Raw genomic sequence first — 18,450 nt, forward strand, 5'->3', positions numbered from 1 at the left:
CTGTGTCTTTTGATCCTGTCCCTGATTTTGAAGATCCTCTTTCCAGCTGTGTCCCGTGTCTTCCCTTGCAGCCGCTCCCATTCCCCAGCCCTGGGAGTCCATTCCTTCTCGGGAGTGCAGAGGTTCAACTTTTCCAGCAGTGCCCAGTCCCCAAAGAGGCACAGCCTCCCCCACTCCCCAAACAGCGCTTCCAACGACTCCTTCCTCGTGCCAGAGACGGAGCCCATCGTCCCCGAGCTGTGCATCGATCACCTGTGGACAGAGACAGTCACAAACATGAGGTCAGGAGCTCGTGTTTGGGATGGGAGGGATTCCCATGGCGGGAAATGGGGAATAAAGGGAAATCGTGTCTCGTTTTAGGGTGTTTTCTGCAGGTGGAGCCTCCTTAGGGTGGATTAATGGATTGTACTTCCTGATTTTTTGGGGAGATGTTGCTCCCTAAGTGCCTGGTTCCCTCCCAAAGAGAACTGGGCACTTGGAGCAGTTTTGCCTGGTTATTCCAGGCCCTCTGGGTGGTTTCCTGAGGTCTCTAAAGCGAAGCAGGTTCTAACCCGGTCCTTGTGTCCCTTTGACAGAGAGAAGAATTCCCAAGCGTCCAAAGTGTTTATTTCCACTGACCTTTGTGGGCAGAAGTTCTTGTGCTTCTTAGTGGAATCCCAGCTCCAGCTGCGGTGAGCATTCCAACCTCGGGGACAGGGGGAGAACTCTGGGAATCACCAGCTGGAAGTACAGCAGGGCTTTTAATTGGACTAGAAAAGTAAAAACAAGTTGACTTATTTTGGTCAAAGCAAGGGAAAAAGGAACCAGATATTCCACAAGAAATTAACTGCACTGTTTTAAATTCTGTGGTTTCTTTCTGTGACAGCACCCAGGACAATCTTTTTGTGTTTCCTGTTGTTTTCCCTGACCCTTAGGTGTGTAAAATTCCAAGAGAGCAACGATAAGTCGCAGCTGATCTTTGGGTCTGTCACCAACATTCCAGCAAAGGATGCGGCTCCGGTGCAGGTACGTCCCTCCCTGGGGACTGCTCCCCTTGGAATGTCCTGCTGTGACACTTGTCACCCAACTGGAGTGTCCCTAATTAAATATAAGAAGCTGAATGTGCTGCTTGATTGTTCCAGGGCATCGACACACTCCTGGTCCTGGAAGGCAGTGGAAATCTGGTGCTTTATTCCGGAGTGGTTCGGGTGAGCCACAGTTTTCCCCATCCCTAATTTATGTGCAGTGCTGGAAAGGGACTTCTGTAAAATCAGTGGCACCTCGTGGCATAATTAAATCATCTTTTGGGCTTATTTTCAGCAAAAAAAATCGACTATTTCTTTTCCTTTTTCCCACCAAAAAAGGTGGGGAAGGTGTTTATTCCCGGGCTTCCTGCTCCATCCCTGACAATGTCCAACCAAATGCCTCGGCCAAGCACTCCCTTGGACAGTGTCAGTACTCCATCCAAGCCTTTGAATAAGCACCTGGGGCCCCTGGAAGAGGTAAGGAGTAAGGAAATATTCCTTGGAAAGGATTTAGTTGTAACAACTTGAAATGATTGGTTGATCTTTTAACTTTCAAGGAATCTTTTGGAGCTGAATTTTTTTTTTCTTGCTCTGTAAATCCCCTGAATAAACTGTGTTTAAAGAAGATCTATTTAGTGCTGTTTATTTATTCGTGATTTCCATAAACCCAGTCATTTTTTTACCACTTTTCAGGGTGTGCTTCTGTCACCAGTTCCAGAGCTGAGGGATTCTTCCAAACTTCACGACTCGCCCTACGTCGAGGACTGTACTTTCCAGCAGCTTGGGACTTTCATTCAAGCTCTCAGAGATCCTGTCCACAACAGAGTAACTCTAGTAGGTGTTCTCCTGTCATTTGAGGCCACGCTTTGTTAGCAGAGATTATTTCAAGGTAATTTCAAGCTCCATTCCAAGTGTTTCACGGAGCTGGCACCTGAGGTTGCAGATCTTCAGTGCAGCAAAGAGCCAGGATTTGGGAACTTCTTAACACACAAACTGATTCCGAGTTGGTAGAAAAGGGCTCTGCCTTTACTTGGTGCATTTCCCAGTTTAACTCTCCCCTTGTTGATTTTTTTTTTCTTTCAGGAGCTCAGCAATAACACCATGGTCCGGATCACTATCCCTGAAATTGCCACTTCGGAATTAGGTAGGACCCCGAAGCTTTCGGGTCACTTTGCTCTCTCTGTTATTGTGTGTTTTATTCCTGGGGAAAGAGCTGAGATGCCAGTTCAGCAATGAGCCAAAAAAGGAACATTTTCCCCCTGGTTTTGTTTCAAATTAGAGGGTCTGTGCAAAGGAACAGCTGTTGGAGGCCGTGTGTCTTTCGCTGTGAGTTCCTAGGGAGTTAAAAGTACATCCAGTGAGAGGGTTGATGTGTGATGGAACAAATTCCAGGAAAACACAGCTGCTTTGTTGTTTTCCCTCTTTTCCTGCAGTGAGGAGGTGCCTGCAGGGGCTCAAAGCCATCCTGCCCAAGGAGACGGCCGTGCAGGTGCTGGTCAAGTGGTACAACGCCTACAACGCCCCGGGAGGGCCCAGCTACCACTCTGAGTGGAGCCTGTTTGTCACCTGCCTCATGAACATGATGGGATACAACACGGAGAGGCTCTCCTGGACACGGAATGTGAGCAGGTTCTTCTGGTTGGCATTGAAGTATTGATAGTTCTTCAAGGTTCTAGGTGGTTGAAGAGAGGTGCTGGAGGTTGTGCCTTGTCTTAAATCACAAAGCGCCCTGGAATTAATTCTGAAATTTCTGATTTTGGGTCTCTTTTGCTCTGTAAAATTTATAAGGGGCTTGTCTGACCGTGGCAGTTGGTTATAAAGATAAATGATGAGTCACAGAATCACAGAATGGGTCAGGTTGGAAGGGACCACAGCGGGGTCATCAGGCCCGACCTCCCTGCTCGAGCAGGGTCACCCCAGAGCACATTACACAGGATTGCATCCAGGTGGTTCTTCGAAATCTCCAGTGATGGAGACTCCACAACCTCTCTGGACAATCTGTTCCAGTGCACAGTAAAGAAGTTCTTGCTCATGTTCAGGTCATCAGTTCCTGCCCATTGCCTCTTGTCCTGTTAGCTGGCACACTCCAGCTCACACCCAACACCAATGCCTCAAAGATTTGGTTCATCTAATCCATGTTAAATTTACTCCCATTTTAAACACAGATCACAGCTCAGACTGTTGTTTCCTAAAGAGGATTTTGAATTCCAGTGTCTATGGGTTCTTTCCCAGCAAAGTCTGGAAGTACCTCGAGTTATGTCACGTTGTGCTTGGTTTGAATTCAGTTTTATTCACTGATCATAAAGGAAACCTTGGGAATTTCACTGCTGAGCTGCTTTCACTCCTTTTATCTCTTGCAGCTTGATTTTGAAGGATCACTTTCCCCAGTCATTGCTCCAAAGAAGGCAAGGCCCTCAGAAACGGGGTCAGATGAGGTAAGAAAAGGTTCTCTCTTACAAACGGGGGGCAGTGGGGTTTGGTGTTGGATTTTTTCAAAGGCAGCACACTCTGCGTATGGAATTCCATCTGAGATGGAAATTTGGGGGAAAAAAAAGCTTTCCAAGCTGCATCATGTGACCTTGCTTGTTAGGGTTCTCATTTTCAGAGGGAATTAGGATGGACTAAGGAACGAAGGCTTTGATTCTTTTATGGGAAGGATGAACCTTAATCATTGAATCTCCTTTTCCATCCAACAGTCACATTGGGATCCTCTTTTTGGGGAGAAAACTCCTCTGTAACAGTGCTCTGGCGTTACTTTGCTGGAATCTCTGCCTCTCTTCCCTGTTTCTTTGCCCTAGGACTGGGAATACCTCTTGAGCTCTGACTACCACAGGAATTTCGAGTCTCATCCCGTTGCCAAAGCTTTGCGGCTGGACCCCCTGGAATTTTCCCCTTCCAAGGACGACTTTCCCCAGAGCCTTAGTCTGGACTCCTCCACCCTCCTCTTCAGCCACATTCCTGCCATTTTCTTCGTCCTGCACCTCATCTACGAGGAGCTGAAGCTGAACAGCCTGATGGGAGAAGGGCTCCGCTCCCTCGTGGTTCTCCTGGTCCAGCTGGCCAGGTATGTCCTGCTGGAAAACCACGGGGTTGTGCATCATGCTCTGGGTGTTCTTTATTTACATGGGAAATCTGGGAATTGCACGGATTAAAGCAGACTTCCCACGCACTGAAGAAGATGAATGTTGAAAACTTTAATTTTTCTTATGGCTTCAGATCCTTCCCCAGTAGCACCTGCTCCCAAAGGATTCCCCATCCAGGAAGGTGGAGTGTTTTGGGGTTTTTTTTGCCCCCCTCTGGGACTCACCTCTCTGTCATTCCAGGGATTTAAAACTGGAAGCTTACATAGATTATTACTACAGAGATTACCCAGCCCTGGTCAAAACCTCCAGGCAGACCTGCATCATTGATCAAGGTGAGTTCGGGAGGACATTCAGTGATATTTGGATATTCCCTTTGGTTTTGATGGTCCCCTGGGGGTTCTGGACTGAAATTAGCCCAGTATAGCCATGAATTGGTGCCTCCAGTGTTTTATGGGAGCCTCCACAGAGCAATAATTGCTGGTTTCATCTTGGCAAAGTCCCAGCTCAGGCTGGCTGAGAAAATCTCTTGCTGTGGGAAAAGCCTGGGTAGTGAGAAGTGCCTCTCTTGTGGAAAGTATTGCTGGGCTGGTGGGCTCTCAGTTTCGGGTTTAGAAGAACCAAATCAGAGCTTAAACCCACAAAAACTTCACGTTAAAATCGGGTCACACGCCGTCTGTGTGTCTGCTTGGTGTCCTGCCAGCTGGATTTTAGGGGGTTGTGTAAGGAAAAAACTTAGCAAAAAAAAAAATCTCCTGGAACTGCTCAGGCTTTGCTACCCGGGTTTGTGGACAAGGAGGGCAAAGAGGTTGTAGCTCAGTTTAGTGTTGTTAACTTCCAAAGCTGTTCCCTATGTAAAGCTTTGAGGGAAATGCTGGATTTTTGTCGCTCAGGGAAGTTCTGTAGGGCTTCCTTTGGGAATAATTTGGGAATTTTTGTGCCTTTGCCCCTGAACTCACAGGCCTTGCTGTCCGTGTGGTTTAAGTCCAAACAGGTTTCATGCTCCATCCCTCCTTTTTCTCTGCTGAGCCTCCAAGTATCTTCCAGTGGCTGAGTTCCTGCCTGAAGGGAGAAGGAGTTCAGCCTTATCCCTATTTACCTGGGATCTGTGAACGGAGCAAACTGGTGGTGCTGGTACGTACTGGGGCACAGTGTGCTCTCCTCTGTCAGCACAGCAGCTCTGTGGGCAGGGTTTGCTCCAGCTGGCAGGGAAATATCCCTCATGGAAGCTGAAATGTTGATCCTGAGGAGAAAAACAAGGAGAGGAGACTCTTATTTTCTCCCTCCTCTGCCTGTGCAAAGCTCAGAGTTGGAAAGTCTTCATCAAAAAAAACCCCAAAATCTTTTTCTGAGTGTGATTTTTCCCAGCTTCTCTTGTCTGGAAGCATTAAAAAGTAAATGGGGGAATTGATCCTTTGGATTTTGCTGACTGGGAACAGCTTTTCACTTGGAACCTCCACAATATCCCAAGATGTGGAGGAAACCAAGTGGAAAACAGTGTCTGTAATAATGTGTGTGTTCTGCAAGAGAAATGAAATGTGAGCAGGATGAGTGGGAACACGTTTTATCTCTTCACCTTTGCAGCAGTTATTAGGGAAAATTCAGGATGTCTTTTTTTTTTTTCCCAAACTTTAAATGTAGAGCCCCGAAGTTTGTTGCTTGTTTCAGTTGTTTCAATCTCCTTTTGCTGACAATAAACCTGCCCCACTGCTGAGGTTGTGTGACAGTTATTTCCTGCCTGTTCTGCTGGGAAGCAAAGCAATGGCAGCCCCCAAAATGACCTGTTTTGGTGTCTCTTCCCTGTCCAGAGCGTGGCTCTCTATATCCTTGGGGATGAGAGCGCCGTGGCAAACGAAGCCTCCCGCTATTTGTACAAGATCACATCAGGTGAGGACGCTTTCATGCCATCCTAGGATTGTGCTGGGCTTGGAAAACGTGGAATTAATGCAGCCTTGTCTTTCCTAGGCCAGCGGAAGCAGCAGATGGAACAGGACGACAACCGGTATGAGGGGTTTTAGTGGTGTTTTGTTGAGTTCTTGATTTTCTGCTGACTCCTGGACGAGATTTATTGGCTCCTCCTTAACTCTCCTCCGTTTTCCAGGTGCAGTTTCAAGCACAGCTCGTCCGTTTCCAGCCTGGCTGAAAAATTAGTTCTTTGGATGACGAGTGTCGGTAAGAGCGGAATGAAAACAACCCTAAATAACGACATAACACGAGATACTCTTGCTCCAGCTTTGATCACACAGTCTGTTTGGCTTCTTTCCCTCGTTAATTTTAAGGTTTCACGCTGAGAGACCTGGAATCCCTTCCCTTTGGAGTGGCCCTTCCCATCAGGGATGCCATCTACCACTGCCGGGAGCAGCCGGCCTCGCACTGGCCGGAAGCCGTTTGCCTCCTCATCGGGCGCCAGGATTTGTCCAAACAGGCCTGTGAAGGGAACCTGCAGAAGGGAAAATCCGTGAGTTTGGGCACAAATGGGTTTCATAGTCTCAGGGCTTGGGCAGAGCAGCCGGTTCAGGAATTTCGGGGCATCCCAAGGTGCGGAATCGCAACGAGATCGAGGGTTTCGGTGTGAAATCCAGGATCCAGCACAGGAATGGCTGTGGAAACTCAATATCAAACACGTTTTAAACTTAATTCAGGCAAAAAAAAATGCTTCCAAACAGATTTTTGCCAAAATGTTTTGCCAAGACAATTTTTTTCCCTCTGGAAAATTTTTTTTCTCTGGAAATTTTTGCCTCCAGAGCTGTTTGATTCCTCCTCCTCCTCCTCTCATCCTTTGGTGCTTTGTCCAGAGGCTCTGCCATCAAACCGTGGCAGAGGGAGAAGGAAGTGGGTGTTTCTCAGTCTGGTATCTCCCTCTCCTGTGGAAGAGCTGGATTGGGAAATACACCTGCCATATTTCAAGTTTTAGTTAGTTTTATCCTGGGGTAAAATGATAAAAAAAGAGTGTGTTGTTTTTCTCTTTGGCATTTTCTCCTCTAGGTGGGAACCATCAGAATCACAGGGAATTTGATTTCATTTAAATATCTTTTATTGGAAGCCAAAAACCTTGTTGAAAGCTGGCATAAAACCACTTCAGGGCAGCAGGTTGTCCACAGCCTTTCCCAAAGTCAGGAAGAGGGATTTGTAATCTCAAATACATCTTGGGCGAGATCCTTTCTGCTGTCTTAGCTTTGAAAGGATATTAAAATTGTTCCAGCTTTTATAACAGAGGCTTCACTGATAATTTCATATTAAAAACCTCATTGATTTAGCAGGAAAGTAAATTAACCACACGTCCAAGCTCCCACGTTAAAAGCCCTTTTTGTTTTCTGCTGGTGACGTTCTGCCCAACCGAAACCCTCGCGGATCACAAAAAATGATGATAAATTTGATTTTATCACTTACTTTATAACAATGCCTCGAATTGAGGTTGCCTTAAAAGGGCAAAGTGCTCTTCAAACCCCAAATTGTTTGTCATTTCTCGGGAGGGCAGGGTGGAGTTTCCTGTTTCAGAACGGACGCTGGGTGGTGCAGTTATGAATTGAGATTTACTGTGTATTTATCAGAAGAAATTGGGTTTCATTCATCTGCTCCACGTTTGTTTGCCTTCCTGGGGGTCGTGTGTTCCCAAAGAGCCACGGGCAGCCCTTCTTTCTGGCCCTACATCACTTGGGTGATGAGAAGGAACAGGAGAGCAGAGTTTTAAGGGAGGATTTCTTAAATCTCGCGTGGGAAGAGGGTTTGCCAACAACTTTGGGGCTGTTCTGGTCACGTAGCTCCAGGGGTGAAGCCCAGGTTGGCTGACAGCAACAAATATTTGGAGTTTTCTGCTGTGCAGGCTGTTTGTTTTAATGGGTAACCTGCTTTCCCAAGGTTGTTGCAGAGAGAATCCAGATGGAAGCTCTGATTCATGACTCTAATTCACGATTAGAAAAGTAACGCAGGTTTCTGGGCAGCACCTGCAGAACAGGAGATCTGAATGGGCTAATCCCAAACAGGGCTAATCCCAAACTAGGCTAATCCCAAACTGGGCTGATGGTGGAGGGGAAAATTCTTTCCAGTTGCTCTGAAACAAGAAAGAGTTTGGAAAGAACAAGAACTATGTCCCACGTCGCCTCCTCAAGCTCAGCCCGGTGGTCCTTGATGTATTTGAGGTGTCCCCTTCTCTTCTCCCTGATAGTTCTTTATCCCATTTCCATGTTCAGAAATCCTCCTGGCCTTTGAATTCCTGTAAGGAGCACGTGGCTGTGGGAGTATTGGAGGTGTCTCCAAGTTAAGCAGACCTGATCAATGCATTTGAGCCTGAACTGAGCGTTAAGTTACACCCGAGTGGAGGACACAGGGAAAAGGGTTGGATTCCGTAATCCAAGTGGTGTTGACGATGCACAAGTCAGCCCCTTGTATTTACAGGGGTCTGCTGGGTGAGTTCAGCCCACGGTGCTGATATTTCCAACCCTGGAATCTTGTCCTTTCCTTCTCCTTTCCCTCGCAGTCCATGGGCTCGGTGCTGTCCTCGGACATCCCCTCCGCGGCCGAGTCGGAGGAGGACGAGGACGGCATGAACGACATGAACGAGGAGGTGATGGCCCTGATCTGGAGCGAGGATCTGAGGGTGCAGGAGGTGAGGAGGCTCCTCCAGAGCGCCCGGCCCGTGCGGGTCAACGTGGTGCAGATGCCGGAAGCGAGCGACCACGAGTACATAGAGGAGAAGGAAAACCGGTAAGGGAGCGTGGAATCGTGGAATGCCTTGGGCTGGGAGGGACCTTGAAGCTCATCTCGTTCCATCCCCCTTCCACCAGACCAGGTTGCTCCAAGCCCCGTCCAGCCTGGCCTTGGAACTCTCTCTGTTTCCAGCTGTTTGTCGTTAATTTGGCTCTGAAAGGATTGTCAGGGTGTTTTTGGTGGCTCAGAGTTAAGTGGATCTAAGCAGGGCAATAAACTTCAGCCTGAACTGGGCATCAAATTATGACTCATAAAAAAGGGTTGGATTTCACAACCCAAGTCGTTGGAGCTCCATGGACATCAAAGCTCTGCCGTGTGTGAGTTGGAGAGCCCTTGGGATTAGCAGCAGATGGGGAAGACAGTGAGTCTCAAACCCAAACAGTTGGGGTCAGTTGGGGATTGAAAGCAGCTTGTAACACTCTTTTTCCACCTGAAAGATGTGATATATAAGCAGGACCTGGAGAACAAAACATCATCCATCCCCTGCCTAAAGCTGGAGAACACTTTGTGCAGGGCTGGTCTTGGCTCAGGGCACCTCATTAATTCTACACAGAACACACTCAGTGTCCCATCCCTCTGTCTTTTGAAACCTTCTGTTCCCAGTGGCCTTGTGATTGTCCCCATCCTGCTTCTTTATTCACTAATTCTGGGGGTGTTAAAAGTATCTTCTTTTTAAAAAAAACAGAGAAAAAAAGCAAATTTCAGGGCACCATTAACACGCAAAACCCTCTACAGGAGTAGGAATATGTCAAATTATTGTGTGAGCTACCAAGCTGAGTAATCTGACGAGTCTAGAAAGTGTTTCCAGAGTAAGTCATAGAGAACTGTGGTCAGGGTTCTTGGAAGCACCTTATGAACTCTCTGCATGGGTTTTACACCAGTCATAGCAAGATCCCACCAGCTCTGGTTGGCTTTCTCCTGTCACCTCACCTCTGATGCGGCTGGGAAACTCCACAGCACAGGTTGATTTAAGCAGCTTTAGGGAAAATCGGTGGCAAGTTTCAACAAGGTGTCAGTAAAATGTGTCTTTGAGATTAATCTTGTGAAGACCAAAGGGTGAGGTCAAAAGAAAGAGGGAAGACTCAGGGGGAAAAGTGTTTCTGTTGTCTGGAGGTCTATTTTGTGCCGTGTGTTTGGAAAAGTTTTCCGTGCTGAGCACTGGGCTTTGGTTTTGTGTCCCCACCAGGTTGTTGCAGCTGTGCCAGCGAACCATGGCACTCCCAGTGGGGCGAGGAATGTTCACCTTGTTCTCCTACCACCCCGTTCCGACGGAGCAGTTGCCCATCCCGAAGCTGAACCTCACCGGTACGTGGGTCAGTGGTCCCTTCCCAATCAATCCAGTGCTTCACAGACAGGTGGAGGTTCTTTCAGAAGTTATCCTGTTTCCTTCTGGACTTGCTGTAATTTTTGTAGCACCTCGTGTTGCTTTTCTGCAGAGAGTTTCGTGGCTGGAGTGTGATTTTTTTTGTGATGTAGCAGCTCTTGGGGTTTGAATCAGTGGTTTTTGTTACCAAACACCGGGACCTGACATCAGGTGCATTCTGAGAAACAGAGGGAAGTGAAAAAATTAGTGTTGGAGCCATAGAGGACAGAGATCCTGGGAAGTTGCTGTTTGATCTGTGCTGTCCTGACCTTCCTGAAGGCACCGGAGGGCGACTGGGATCGGAGCCGTTCCCTCCCTTGGCTGGTTTGGATGTTCCTGGTTAATTCCTGTTAATTCCTCTCTCCTTGGCAGGCCGTGCCCCTCCCAGGAACACCACCGTGGATCTGAACAGTGGGAATATCGATGTGCCTCCCAACATGGCCTGCTGGGCCAGCTTCCACAACGGGGTGGCCGCCGGCCTGAAGATCGCTCCCGCTTCCCAGATAGACTCCGCCTGGATCGTCTACAACAAGCCCAAAATTGCAGAGCTGGCCAACGAATATGCAGGATTCCTCATGGCCCTGGGCCTCAATGGGCACCTCACCAAACTGGCCACGCTCAACATCCACGACTACTTGACAAAGGTGAGAAAATCCCTGTGGGACTTGGGCCCTTCCAGCAGGACAAGGAGGAAAAACCAGCAGGTTTCTCTTGAGCCACTGGGTTAGAAGTTTCCTGCTGTGGGAGAATAGCAGAGTTGCTGTGTATCAGTGGTTGTGGTGCAGGACTGAGGGTGGTTTGGGCTGGAAGGACCCTTCCTCAACATGAGGAAGAACTTCTTTCCACGGGGGAGAACAGAGCACTGGGGCAGCTGTCCAGGGGAGGGAGTGGAATCCAAACCTCCCTGGACTCATTCCGGTGTCACCTGGAGTGGGTGATCTCCAGAGGTCCCTTCCAACCCTAAATATCCTGGGATTCCCTGAAATTTAAGAAACTTCACTTCCGCTCGGAGATTTTCAGCCGTTCCATCACTAGACCCTTCCGCACTGTTGGGATATGGGAATGGATCCCTGGGGACAGGTGTTTTCCCACCTCTGGAGGTGCCTGCTGTTCCCTCGTTCCCTCCCCCAGGGCCACGAGATGACCAGCATCGGGCTGCTGCTGGGCGTGTCGGCCGCCAAGCTGGGCACCATGGACATGGCCATCACCCGCCTGCTGAGCATCCACATCCCCGCCCTGCTGCCCCCCACCTCCACCGAGCTGGACGTGCCCCACAACGTCCAGGTGGCCGCCGTCGTCGGGATAGGCCTGGTCTACCAGGGCACGGCCCACAGGCACACGGCTGAGGTGCTGCTGGCGGAGATAGGTGGGTGCTGGTGGCACCGGGAAAAAACGGGATGACGCCGGGAAGGGCACCGGGGAGCCGACGGTTTGAACATTTGTGCCTCCCACCTTCTGGTTTTGCAAACCTGGTGGCCTGTTTTTAGGGGAGCAGAAGCTCCTGAGAGCTGTTTGAGCGGCATAAAACACTCACTGGAAGATTCCGGAGGGGAAGTGTCGGTGCCCGACCTGCTCCAGGTGGCCCTGGGCTGGGTGATCTCCAGAGGTCCCTTCCAACCCTAAATATCCTGGGATTCCCTGAAATTAAGAAACTTCACTCCTGCTCAGAGGTTTTCAGCAGTTCCATCACTAGGCCCTTCCCGTGGTGCATAGCCCGTTGGGATGGGCCAATGGATCCCTGGGACAGGTGTTTTCCCATCTCTGGGAAAACCTGGGAATTTTGGTGTTCTGAGTTCCTCTGCTTAAAATTTTAAGGCTCTTTAACCACTGATCTGATTCTGAACTGCAGATTTGGGATCTCAGTTGCATCCTCCTTCCGTGCATGTCCTGATTTTTATTTGCAACAGCCTTTATCCTTATGTTTATATGGAACTTTACTGGGAGGCTCTGTGGTTTATTAAATAGGGAACAGGATAAATTTTAATTGTTATGCTTTTGATAATTAGGGATGTGCAGTTTCTTTTAGCAGCAGCATTTGGGCAAGTTCAGGGATCTTAAAGCATTGGCATTCTCACCATGTCTCTGAACTCCAGCCACGACATTCCGGAGGGAGTTGCCATTCAGGGATGGATGGATGAAGTGCCAGTTCCTTGGAATTCCACTGAGGACTTCCCTGAGGAGGGACAGATATCTTTTCCCTCCTCTCATGAGGAACGTAGCTCTTAATTAAACCACATTTGCTCAGCTGGAGTTTTAAAAGCTGGATTTTGCCGGTTTGTTTTTCTCCAGGGCGTCCCCCCGGGCCTGAGATGGAATATTGCACCGACAGGGAGTCCTATTCCCTGGCATCTGGGCTGGCCCTGGGCATGGTGTGCCTCGGGGTAAGTCAGCTGCAATTAGCAGAACACTCATTATCCATTGGGATGGGATCGTAGGAGCTGTTTCACCCGTGACTCCCGGCTGCTGCGGGCCAAGAGCAGGGGTTTTTCCTCCTCGAGGAAGGCACTCCCATGTTTTTCCTTCTCCTCTCCCCTCCTCAGCATGGCAGTAACCTGATAGGGATGTCAGACCTCAACGTTCCCGAGCAGCTCTACCAGTACATGGTGGGGGGCCACCGGCGATTCCAGGCGGGAATGCACCGGGAGAAGCACAAGTCTCCCAGTTACCAAATCAAGGTATGTGCGTGCTGCCCATTTTGGTGGAAGCCCGAGCGGTTTCTCCATGCCCTGGGTGACTTTGGGAGCGCACACACACCCAACTGGGATCGCTCCTTTCCCACCTGGAGGTGTTCCCTGGTGTTCCCGCAGGAAGGCGACACCATCAACGTGGACGTGACGTGTCCCGGTGCCACCCTGGCGCTTGCCATGATCTACCTGAAGACCAACAACAGGTATGGACCTTGGAATTGCTGCTCTTTGAGCCGCTGTGGTGTTGGCTCTGCCCTTTGGGAATCGCTGGGATGTGACCTTTTTCCTTCTCCGTGCTCCGCAGATCCATCGCGGACTGGCTCAAAGCCCCGGACACCATGTACCTGTTGGACTTTGTAAAGCCAGAATTCCTTTTGCTGAGGGTAAGATTTGCTTTGGTTTCATTCCTCAGTCCGTTTAACTGATGGGTTGTTTTTAATTCCAGCCCACATTCCCATCACCCAGAATCCCTTGGATCGCTGGTCTCTCCCCTGTCGCTCTCCAGCCCAACTCACCCCTTCCAACAATTTCTCCTTGTGCTAAGGGAGCTTCCTTGTCACCCAGCACAGAATCCAGGGAGAAATATTTGAAAGGCACATTTTATGTGCAACGTTAAGTGAAATTTTTGGGTGCATTCCTAAAGCTTTTCCCAGTGTTACAGATAAATGTAATAGGGAATTTTCATCTTGCCCTTGCAAGGATTTCTTCTGGGGTTTCTTTTTTCTGGAAGCAGAATTTGCACATCTTGTATAATAAAAGCTGTTTTCTCATTGCTGATATGAAGAATAAAAAAAAAAACAAACCTGTGGAAAACAGGCAGCTGGATTGTCTGTTTTTTTGGGATGGAGTAAGGGCATGAAAAAATACCACTGTTGTTTGTGTGGTGGGGGTTTTTCTTCCCTATGTTTTGGCTTTCTCCCCTTTTTTCAGACCTTGGCTCGATGCCTGATTCTGTGGGATGACATCCTGCCCAACTCCAAGTGGGTCAACAGCAACGTGCCTCAAGTGGGTGTTTATTTATGTTTGGTGTCTTTTGCTTCCCAGTTTTCCACCTTCCCGGGGTTGTTCTGGGTGGGAACAGCTCCGTGGCCACGTGAGGTGCACAAGGAAATGTGCATTAGCAGAGGTGCCCTTGGATCCCTGGAGTGTTTTGGGAGCACTGGGGGCTGGAAAGAATGGGATTGAGGAGGGATGTGACTGTTGAGGACAGAAAGTGATGCCAGGGGAAGGAAGGGATTAAACTTTTCCCCACGTTGCCCAGGAAAGAAGCCAAGTGCAAAACTGCTGCATTAGGAATAACTTCTCAACAGTGAGATCAGTGATATTCCAAGATATTGAATGGAATTTTTAAGACCAAATTAGATCAATACCTCTGAGAAATACAGGGAAATAAAACCCAACAGCTTTTACGTGCCTGTGCCACGGATTTGTTTTCTATCACTTCGATGGGCCAGAATTTCAATTAAAAATCAGTTTTCCCGGGATGAATTTTTTCCCCTTACGCTTTTTACAGATCATAAGGGAGAACATCATCTCCCTTCACGCCACGGAACTGCCTTCCTCCGAAGACCTGAGCTTGGAAACCCTGGCGTGAGTGACATCCCAAAAAAAAAAACCTCTTCCCTAAAAAAAAAAAAAAAAAACCCGCAGCCTAATTTTTTTTCTAAAAAAAAAAAAAAAAAAACCCCTTTTTTTTTTTACTGATGGAGGAGTCTGTGGCACGAGGAGGAGAAAAGGGGTGTGTGGTCATTTCCTGTTTGTGTTGTTCCTCAGGCAAGCCCACGTCTACATCATCGCCGGAGCCTGTTTATCCCTGGGATTTCGCTTCGCCGGCTCGGAAAACCTGGCAGCCTTTCAGTGCTTGGTAAGGGGGTAGGGGGGGTTTGCATTTTCCCCTTCCACCTCCAGAGAGCTTTCACTTTCCTCCTTAGGATCTGTATTTATATTTAGGATCTGTATTTAGGGTGCGTTTCTTTGCTTTCCAGTACAAATACGCCACGGATTTCCTGAAGTGCTTGTCGGCTCCGACAGCATCCATAGTAAGTCCTTCCCGGTTTTCCTCTCGCTTCGTGTGGCACACTTTGATAGCCCTCAGCAAAACCTGGATGGAAACAAACCCAGCCCTTTTCACCCATTAATTATAGGATGGGAATGACAGGCTGGGAGTCATTTTGAAGGGCTTCGCCGCTTCTCCCTTTTGCTGTGGGTTGTGGTTTCCAAGCTCCGGGGTGGGAAGCAGCGGATCAGCCCCGACCACAGGAGTGATAAAAACCTCTGCTCTGCTCCCAGACAGGTCACTATAACCTGGAGACGTGCCTGAGTGTCCTGCTCCTGGCTCTGGCCATGGTCATGGCCGGCTCTGGGAACCTCCAGGTCCTTCAGCTTTGCCGTTTCATGCACAAGAAGACGGGGGGAGAGATGAACTACGGCTTCCACCTGGCTCATCACATGGCCCTGGGGCTCCTCTTCCTGGGAGGAGGAAGGTGATTTGCCATTTCCAAAGGCAGGGCTCATCCCTTCTCCCAGTTCCCTTCATTTTCCCTTTTTTTTTTCCCCAAACACATCTTCTGTTGCAAAGGAAATGCCACGGGAATGTTTCTGACTCATGAACTCCTTTCCTCCTCCCCGGGACACCAAAATGTTTTGAACTCCTGTGTTTTTTAGCAGGAGATAATGTTGTTTTCTCCCTACAGATACTCACTGAGCACTTCAAACTCTTCAATTGCTGCTCTCCTTTGTGCCCTGTACCCTCACTTCCCTGTCCACAGCACGGACAACCGGTAAGGCTTTGCTGGGGATCCCCTGTTTCCTTAGGGATCCTCAGGGATTCCTATTTCCCTAGGGATCATGTTTCCTTGAGCTAAACCATCTCTTTACAAAAGACAGATTGTGAGGTTTTACCTAAGTGGTCTGTAAATACATTTTTGGAGGTTTTCCACCAAAGGGAAGCGGAGAACAGAAGAAACGAGTGACAAGTGGTGATCTTTAATCAGAAGGGAAACACCAACAGGTTTCCTGAGGCTGTGCTGTGCCCCTGTGACTTGCCTTGTTCAGCTGGAAAGATTTTTCCTGCGAGATCTGTCCATACATGACCCTTAATCACTTCTGGTTCCAATCCATGAAGTCCCGGCCTGTCAGTTAACCCACACACGTTAAAAAACACAAAGGTTTAGCTTTAGTTTCACCACCAGCTGGATTTGGTTGTGGAGCCAGGCATGATTTGGTGTTGGGGGATCATTCCCTGCCTGTGCTGAGCTCCTGGTTGCCACCCCCAGGTACCACCTCCAGGCCCTGCGTCACCTGTACGTGCTGGCGGCAGAGCCGAGGCTCCTCACGCCCGTGGACGTGGATTCCAACACTCCCTGCTACGCCCTCATAGAGGTGACCTACAAGGTAACGTGGCTGGGAGGCCTTGGGGGAGGTGGGGGAGATGCCTGGGCACTGGGATTTATGCCAGTTTTCATCAGTGTGGCCTCCAGGGTTAGGTTGTTTTGAGCTGTGGTAAAGGCGAGCCGAATTCCCTGCAAGTAATTGAAGGGTTGGGCTCAACCCACTCCCACCTCACCTGTGCTTTGATGGCACCTGGAGGGCAGGAGGGAAGTCACCACAGTGTCTTTAAACAGTCAGGGGGTGTCATGACTGACTGGGGTTCTCCTCCCTTGAAAGAAGGAATTCCCAAGGCACAGAGGTGGCTGGAACCACCTGCTCAGGAAAGGACCAAAGGAAGGGTTCCTGGGATTTTCAGGTGGTTCTGGCAAAGAGTTCTCCACATTCACAGCATACTTTACTTCCCAGACTTTCCCATTTCAGACCTGCCCATGGCTAGGTGTTGATCCATCCGTGGGAAATTGGCTTTATCCATGTTTCCTGACGTGAAGGGCAGTGCCGAGTTCCGAGTCCTGCGTTTACTCAGGACTCGGGAACAGAAACCCCCCCCAAACTACTGCCGGGGGAGTTGTTCCCCATAAGATGCCCTTTTTCTTCCCTTTTCCCATGACAATGAGCTCTCCTAACCTGGGAAACCCTGTGGCATTTTGAAGGGCACCCAGTGGTACGCGGAGGCCACCGAGGAGCTGATGGCACCCACGCTTCTTCCAGAGCTTCACTTGCTGAAACAGGTAAAGGAACTCTCCATTTTAATGGAAAACCACTCATTTTTTTGTGTCACAGAGAGTGCAGGAGCAGAGATTTAGGGGTTTTTGATTCCTTGCCCAACCTTAACCTGACTCTGGACAACGCTGTCCTGTTGCAATGACTCCAGGGAGTTAAATTGTGCCACGTGCTTCTCTTTGGTCTTGACCAAGATCTTCCAAGATCTGATGGGACGGGGAGTTCCCTGTGCCAGAAATTTCACTGCGGGGGGCACAAAGCTCCTCCTCCTGAATTTTCTGGCTGAGCAGCAGAAAAAGGACCCAGGAAAAAAAAAAAAGTCAAAACCACTTAATTTAATGTTCTGTTTCTATTTAATAAAAAAACCTGTTTCTGTTGACAGATCAGAGTGAAGGGACCACGGTACTGGGAATTATTAATAGATTTAAGCAAGGGAACCAATCACCTCCAGTAAGTATTTTTAATGCCTCGCCGAAAAACGAGCTTGTAGTAATTTTTACTGAATGTTTGGGGTTTTTTTTTTAACCCCTCCCACGGATTAGAGAGAAGCCTGGCTTTGCTCAGGTGGCTGGCTGTGCATTTGGCAGCACTTTTTGGTTTTTGTTTTAGAGGGGGGTGGGTTTGAAGAAAGAAACTGCGTGGCTGGTTTCGCCTATTGATGTGAATAATAATTCATGCAAAAAAACCAGGGGGGCAGGGGAAAACCTGATAGTAAAAACCGCAGAAATCGGGGCAGCGGGATGGAGCAGCACCAGAGAGCAGCTTCGTGCTCATGGTTTTGGTTTGGTTTTGAGTGGCTGTGATGTCATGTTTCCCAGACTGTTGGGGCTGTTACTGCTCTGTGAAAATGCTATTTTGCTCGCCGTGTGTTTTTGAACACGCTCAGGAGGTGTTGGGGCAGCTGTGGGAACCAGAGATTTTACCGGAATACAGGATTTGGGGTGAAATCAGTCTCGGCTTTGCACTTGACGCGGCGAGTGGTAAAGGAAACCGTGTCTCTGCTCAGCCACGGGGCTCTTTTAGTTTAGTTTGAAAGCCATCAATGAACAACTGAATCCAGTCTGACTTGTCCCTGGACACTTCCAGGGATGGGACAGCCCCAGCTTCTCTGGGCAGGGTTTAAATAATTAGGACAAAGCCTGAAAGGGAATGTTATTGCCTGGGAGCTGTGGGAGCTCCATTTCCCCTCCCCTCTGTGTCCATTTAAACAAGTCCCGTTGTGCTGTTCCAGGTCGATCCTTTCCAAGGGTGGCATCCTGTACGTGAAGCTCAGGGCTGGGCAGCTCTCCTACAAGGAGGATCCCATGGGATGGCGCAGCCTCCTGGCACAGACCGTCACCCACCGCCACTCCGAAGCGCGGGCCTTCAAGGTATCCCTCCGGGAATGGCCTCCTGCCAGGGATGCTGCTGTCCAGGATGGGCTGGGTCATGGAATCATTTAGGCTGGAAAAGATCGTGGAGTCCAACCTTTAGATCATGGATTCCAACCTTTAGATGAC

General features: G+C 49.0%; 1 protein-coding gene across 1 annotated transcript in view; it reads left to right on the top strand.

Moving 5' to 3' along the window:
- ANAPC1 (anaphase promoting complex subunit 1) overlaps positions 1-18,450 on the top strand; it is a 26,480-nt gene that overhangs the window by 5,398 nt on the left and 2,632 nt on the right. The window contains exons 9-42 of the mRNA XM_027704135.1: positions 72-281; positions 576-671; positions 915-1,005; positions 1,122-1,187; positions 1,344-1,481; positions 1,698-1,838; positions 2,088-2,148; positions 2,438-2,625; positions 3,365-3,439; positions 3,803-4,068; positions 4,328-4,419; positions 5,070-5,218; positions 5,893-5,971; positions 6,050-6,086; positions 6,186-6,256; positions 6,364-6,542; positions 8,562-8,788; positions 9,978-10,096; positions 10,527-10,798; positions 11,286-11,520; positions 12,444-12,535; positions 12,695-12,829; positions 12,962-13,044; positions 13,146-13,224; positions 13,772-13,846; positions 14,355-14,431; positions 14,615-14,705; positions 14,827-14,880; positions 15,131-15,324; positions 15,535-15,621; positions 16,117-16,234; positions 16,882-16,959; positions 17,334-17,401; positions 18,183-18,321. Coding sequence (XP_027559936.1) covers positions 72-281; positions 576-671; positions 915-1,005; positions 1,122-1,187; positions 1,344-1,481; positions 1,698-1,838; positions 2,088-2,148; positions 2,438-2,625; positions 3,365-3,439; positions 3,803-4,068; positions 4,328-4,419; positions 5,070-5,218; positions 5,893-5,971; positions 6,050-6,086; positions 6,186-6,256; positions 6,364-6,542; positions 8,562-8,788; positions 9,978-10,096; positions 10,527-10,798; positions 11,286-11,520; positions 12,444-12,535; positions 12,695-12,829; positions 12,962-13,044; positions 13,146-13,224; positions 13,772-13,846; positions 14,355-14,431; positions 14,615-14,705; positions 14,827-14,880; positions 15,131-15,324; positions 15,535-15,621; positions 16,117-16,234; positions 16,882-16,959; positions 17,334-17,401; positions 18,183-18,321 — 4,162 coding nt within the window. The remainder of the gene's footprint in view (positions 1-71; positions 282-575; positions 672-914; positions 1,006-1,121; positions 1,188-1,343; positions 1,482-1,697; positions 1,839-2,087; positions 2,149-2,437; positions 2,626-3,364; positions 3,440-3,802; positions 4,069-4,327; positions 4,420-5,069; positions 5,219-5,892; positions 5,972-6,049; positions 6,087-6,185; positions 6,257-6,363; positions 6,543-8,561; positions 8,789-9,977; positions 10,097-10,526; positions 10,799-11,285; positions 11,521-12,443; positions 12,536-12,694; positions 12,830-12,961; positions 13,045-13,145; positions 13,225-13,771; positions 13,847-14,354; positions 14,432-14,614; positions 14,706-14,826; positions 14,881-15,130; positions 15,325-15,534; positions 15,622-16,116; positions 16,235-16,881; positions 16,960-17,333; positions 17,402-18,182; positions 18,322-18,450) is intronic.

The sequence above is a fragment of the Neopelma chrysocephalum genome, unplaced genomic scaffold, assembly GCF_003984885.1.
Source record: "Neopelma chrysocephalum unplaced genomic scaffold, ASM398488v2 Primary Assembly neopelma1_257, whole genome shotgun sequence".
NCBI classification, from domain to species: domain Eukaryota; kingdom Metazoa; phylum Chordata; class Aves; order Passeriformes; family Pipridae; genus Neopelma; species Neopelma chrysocephalum.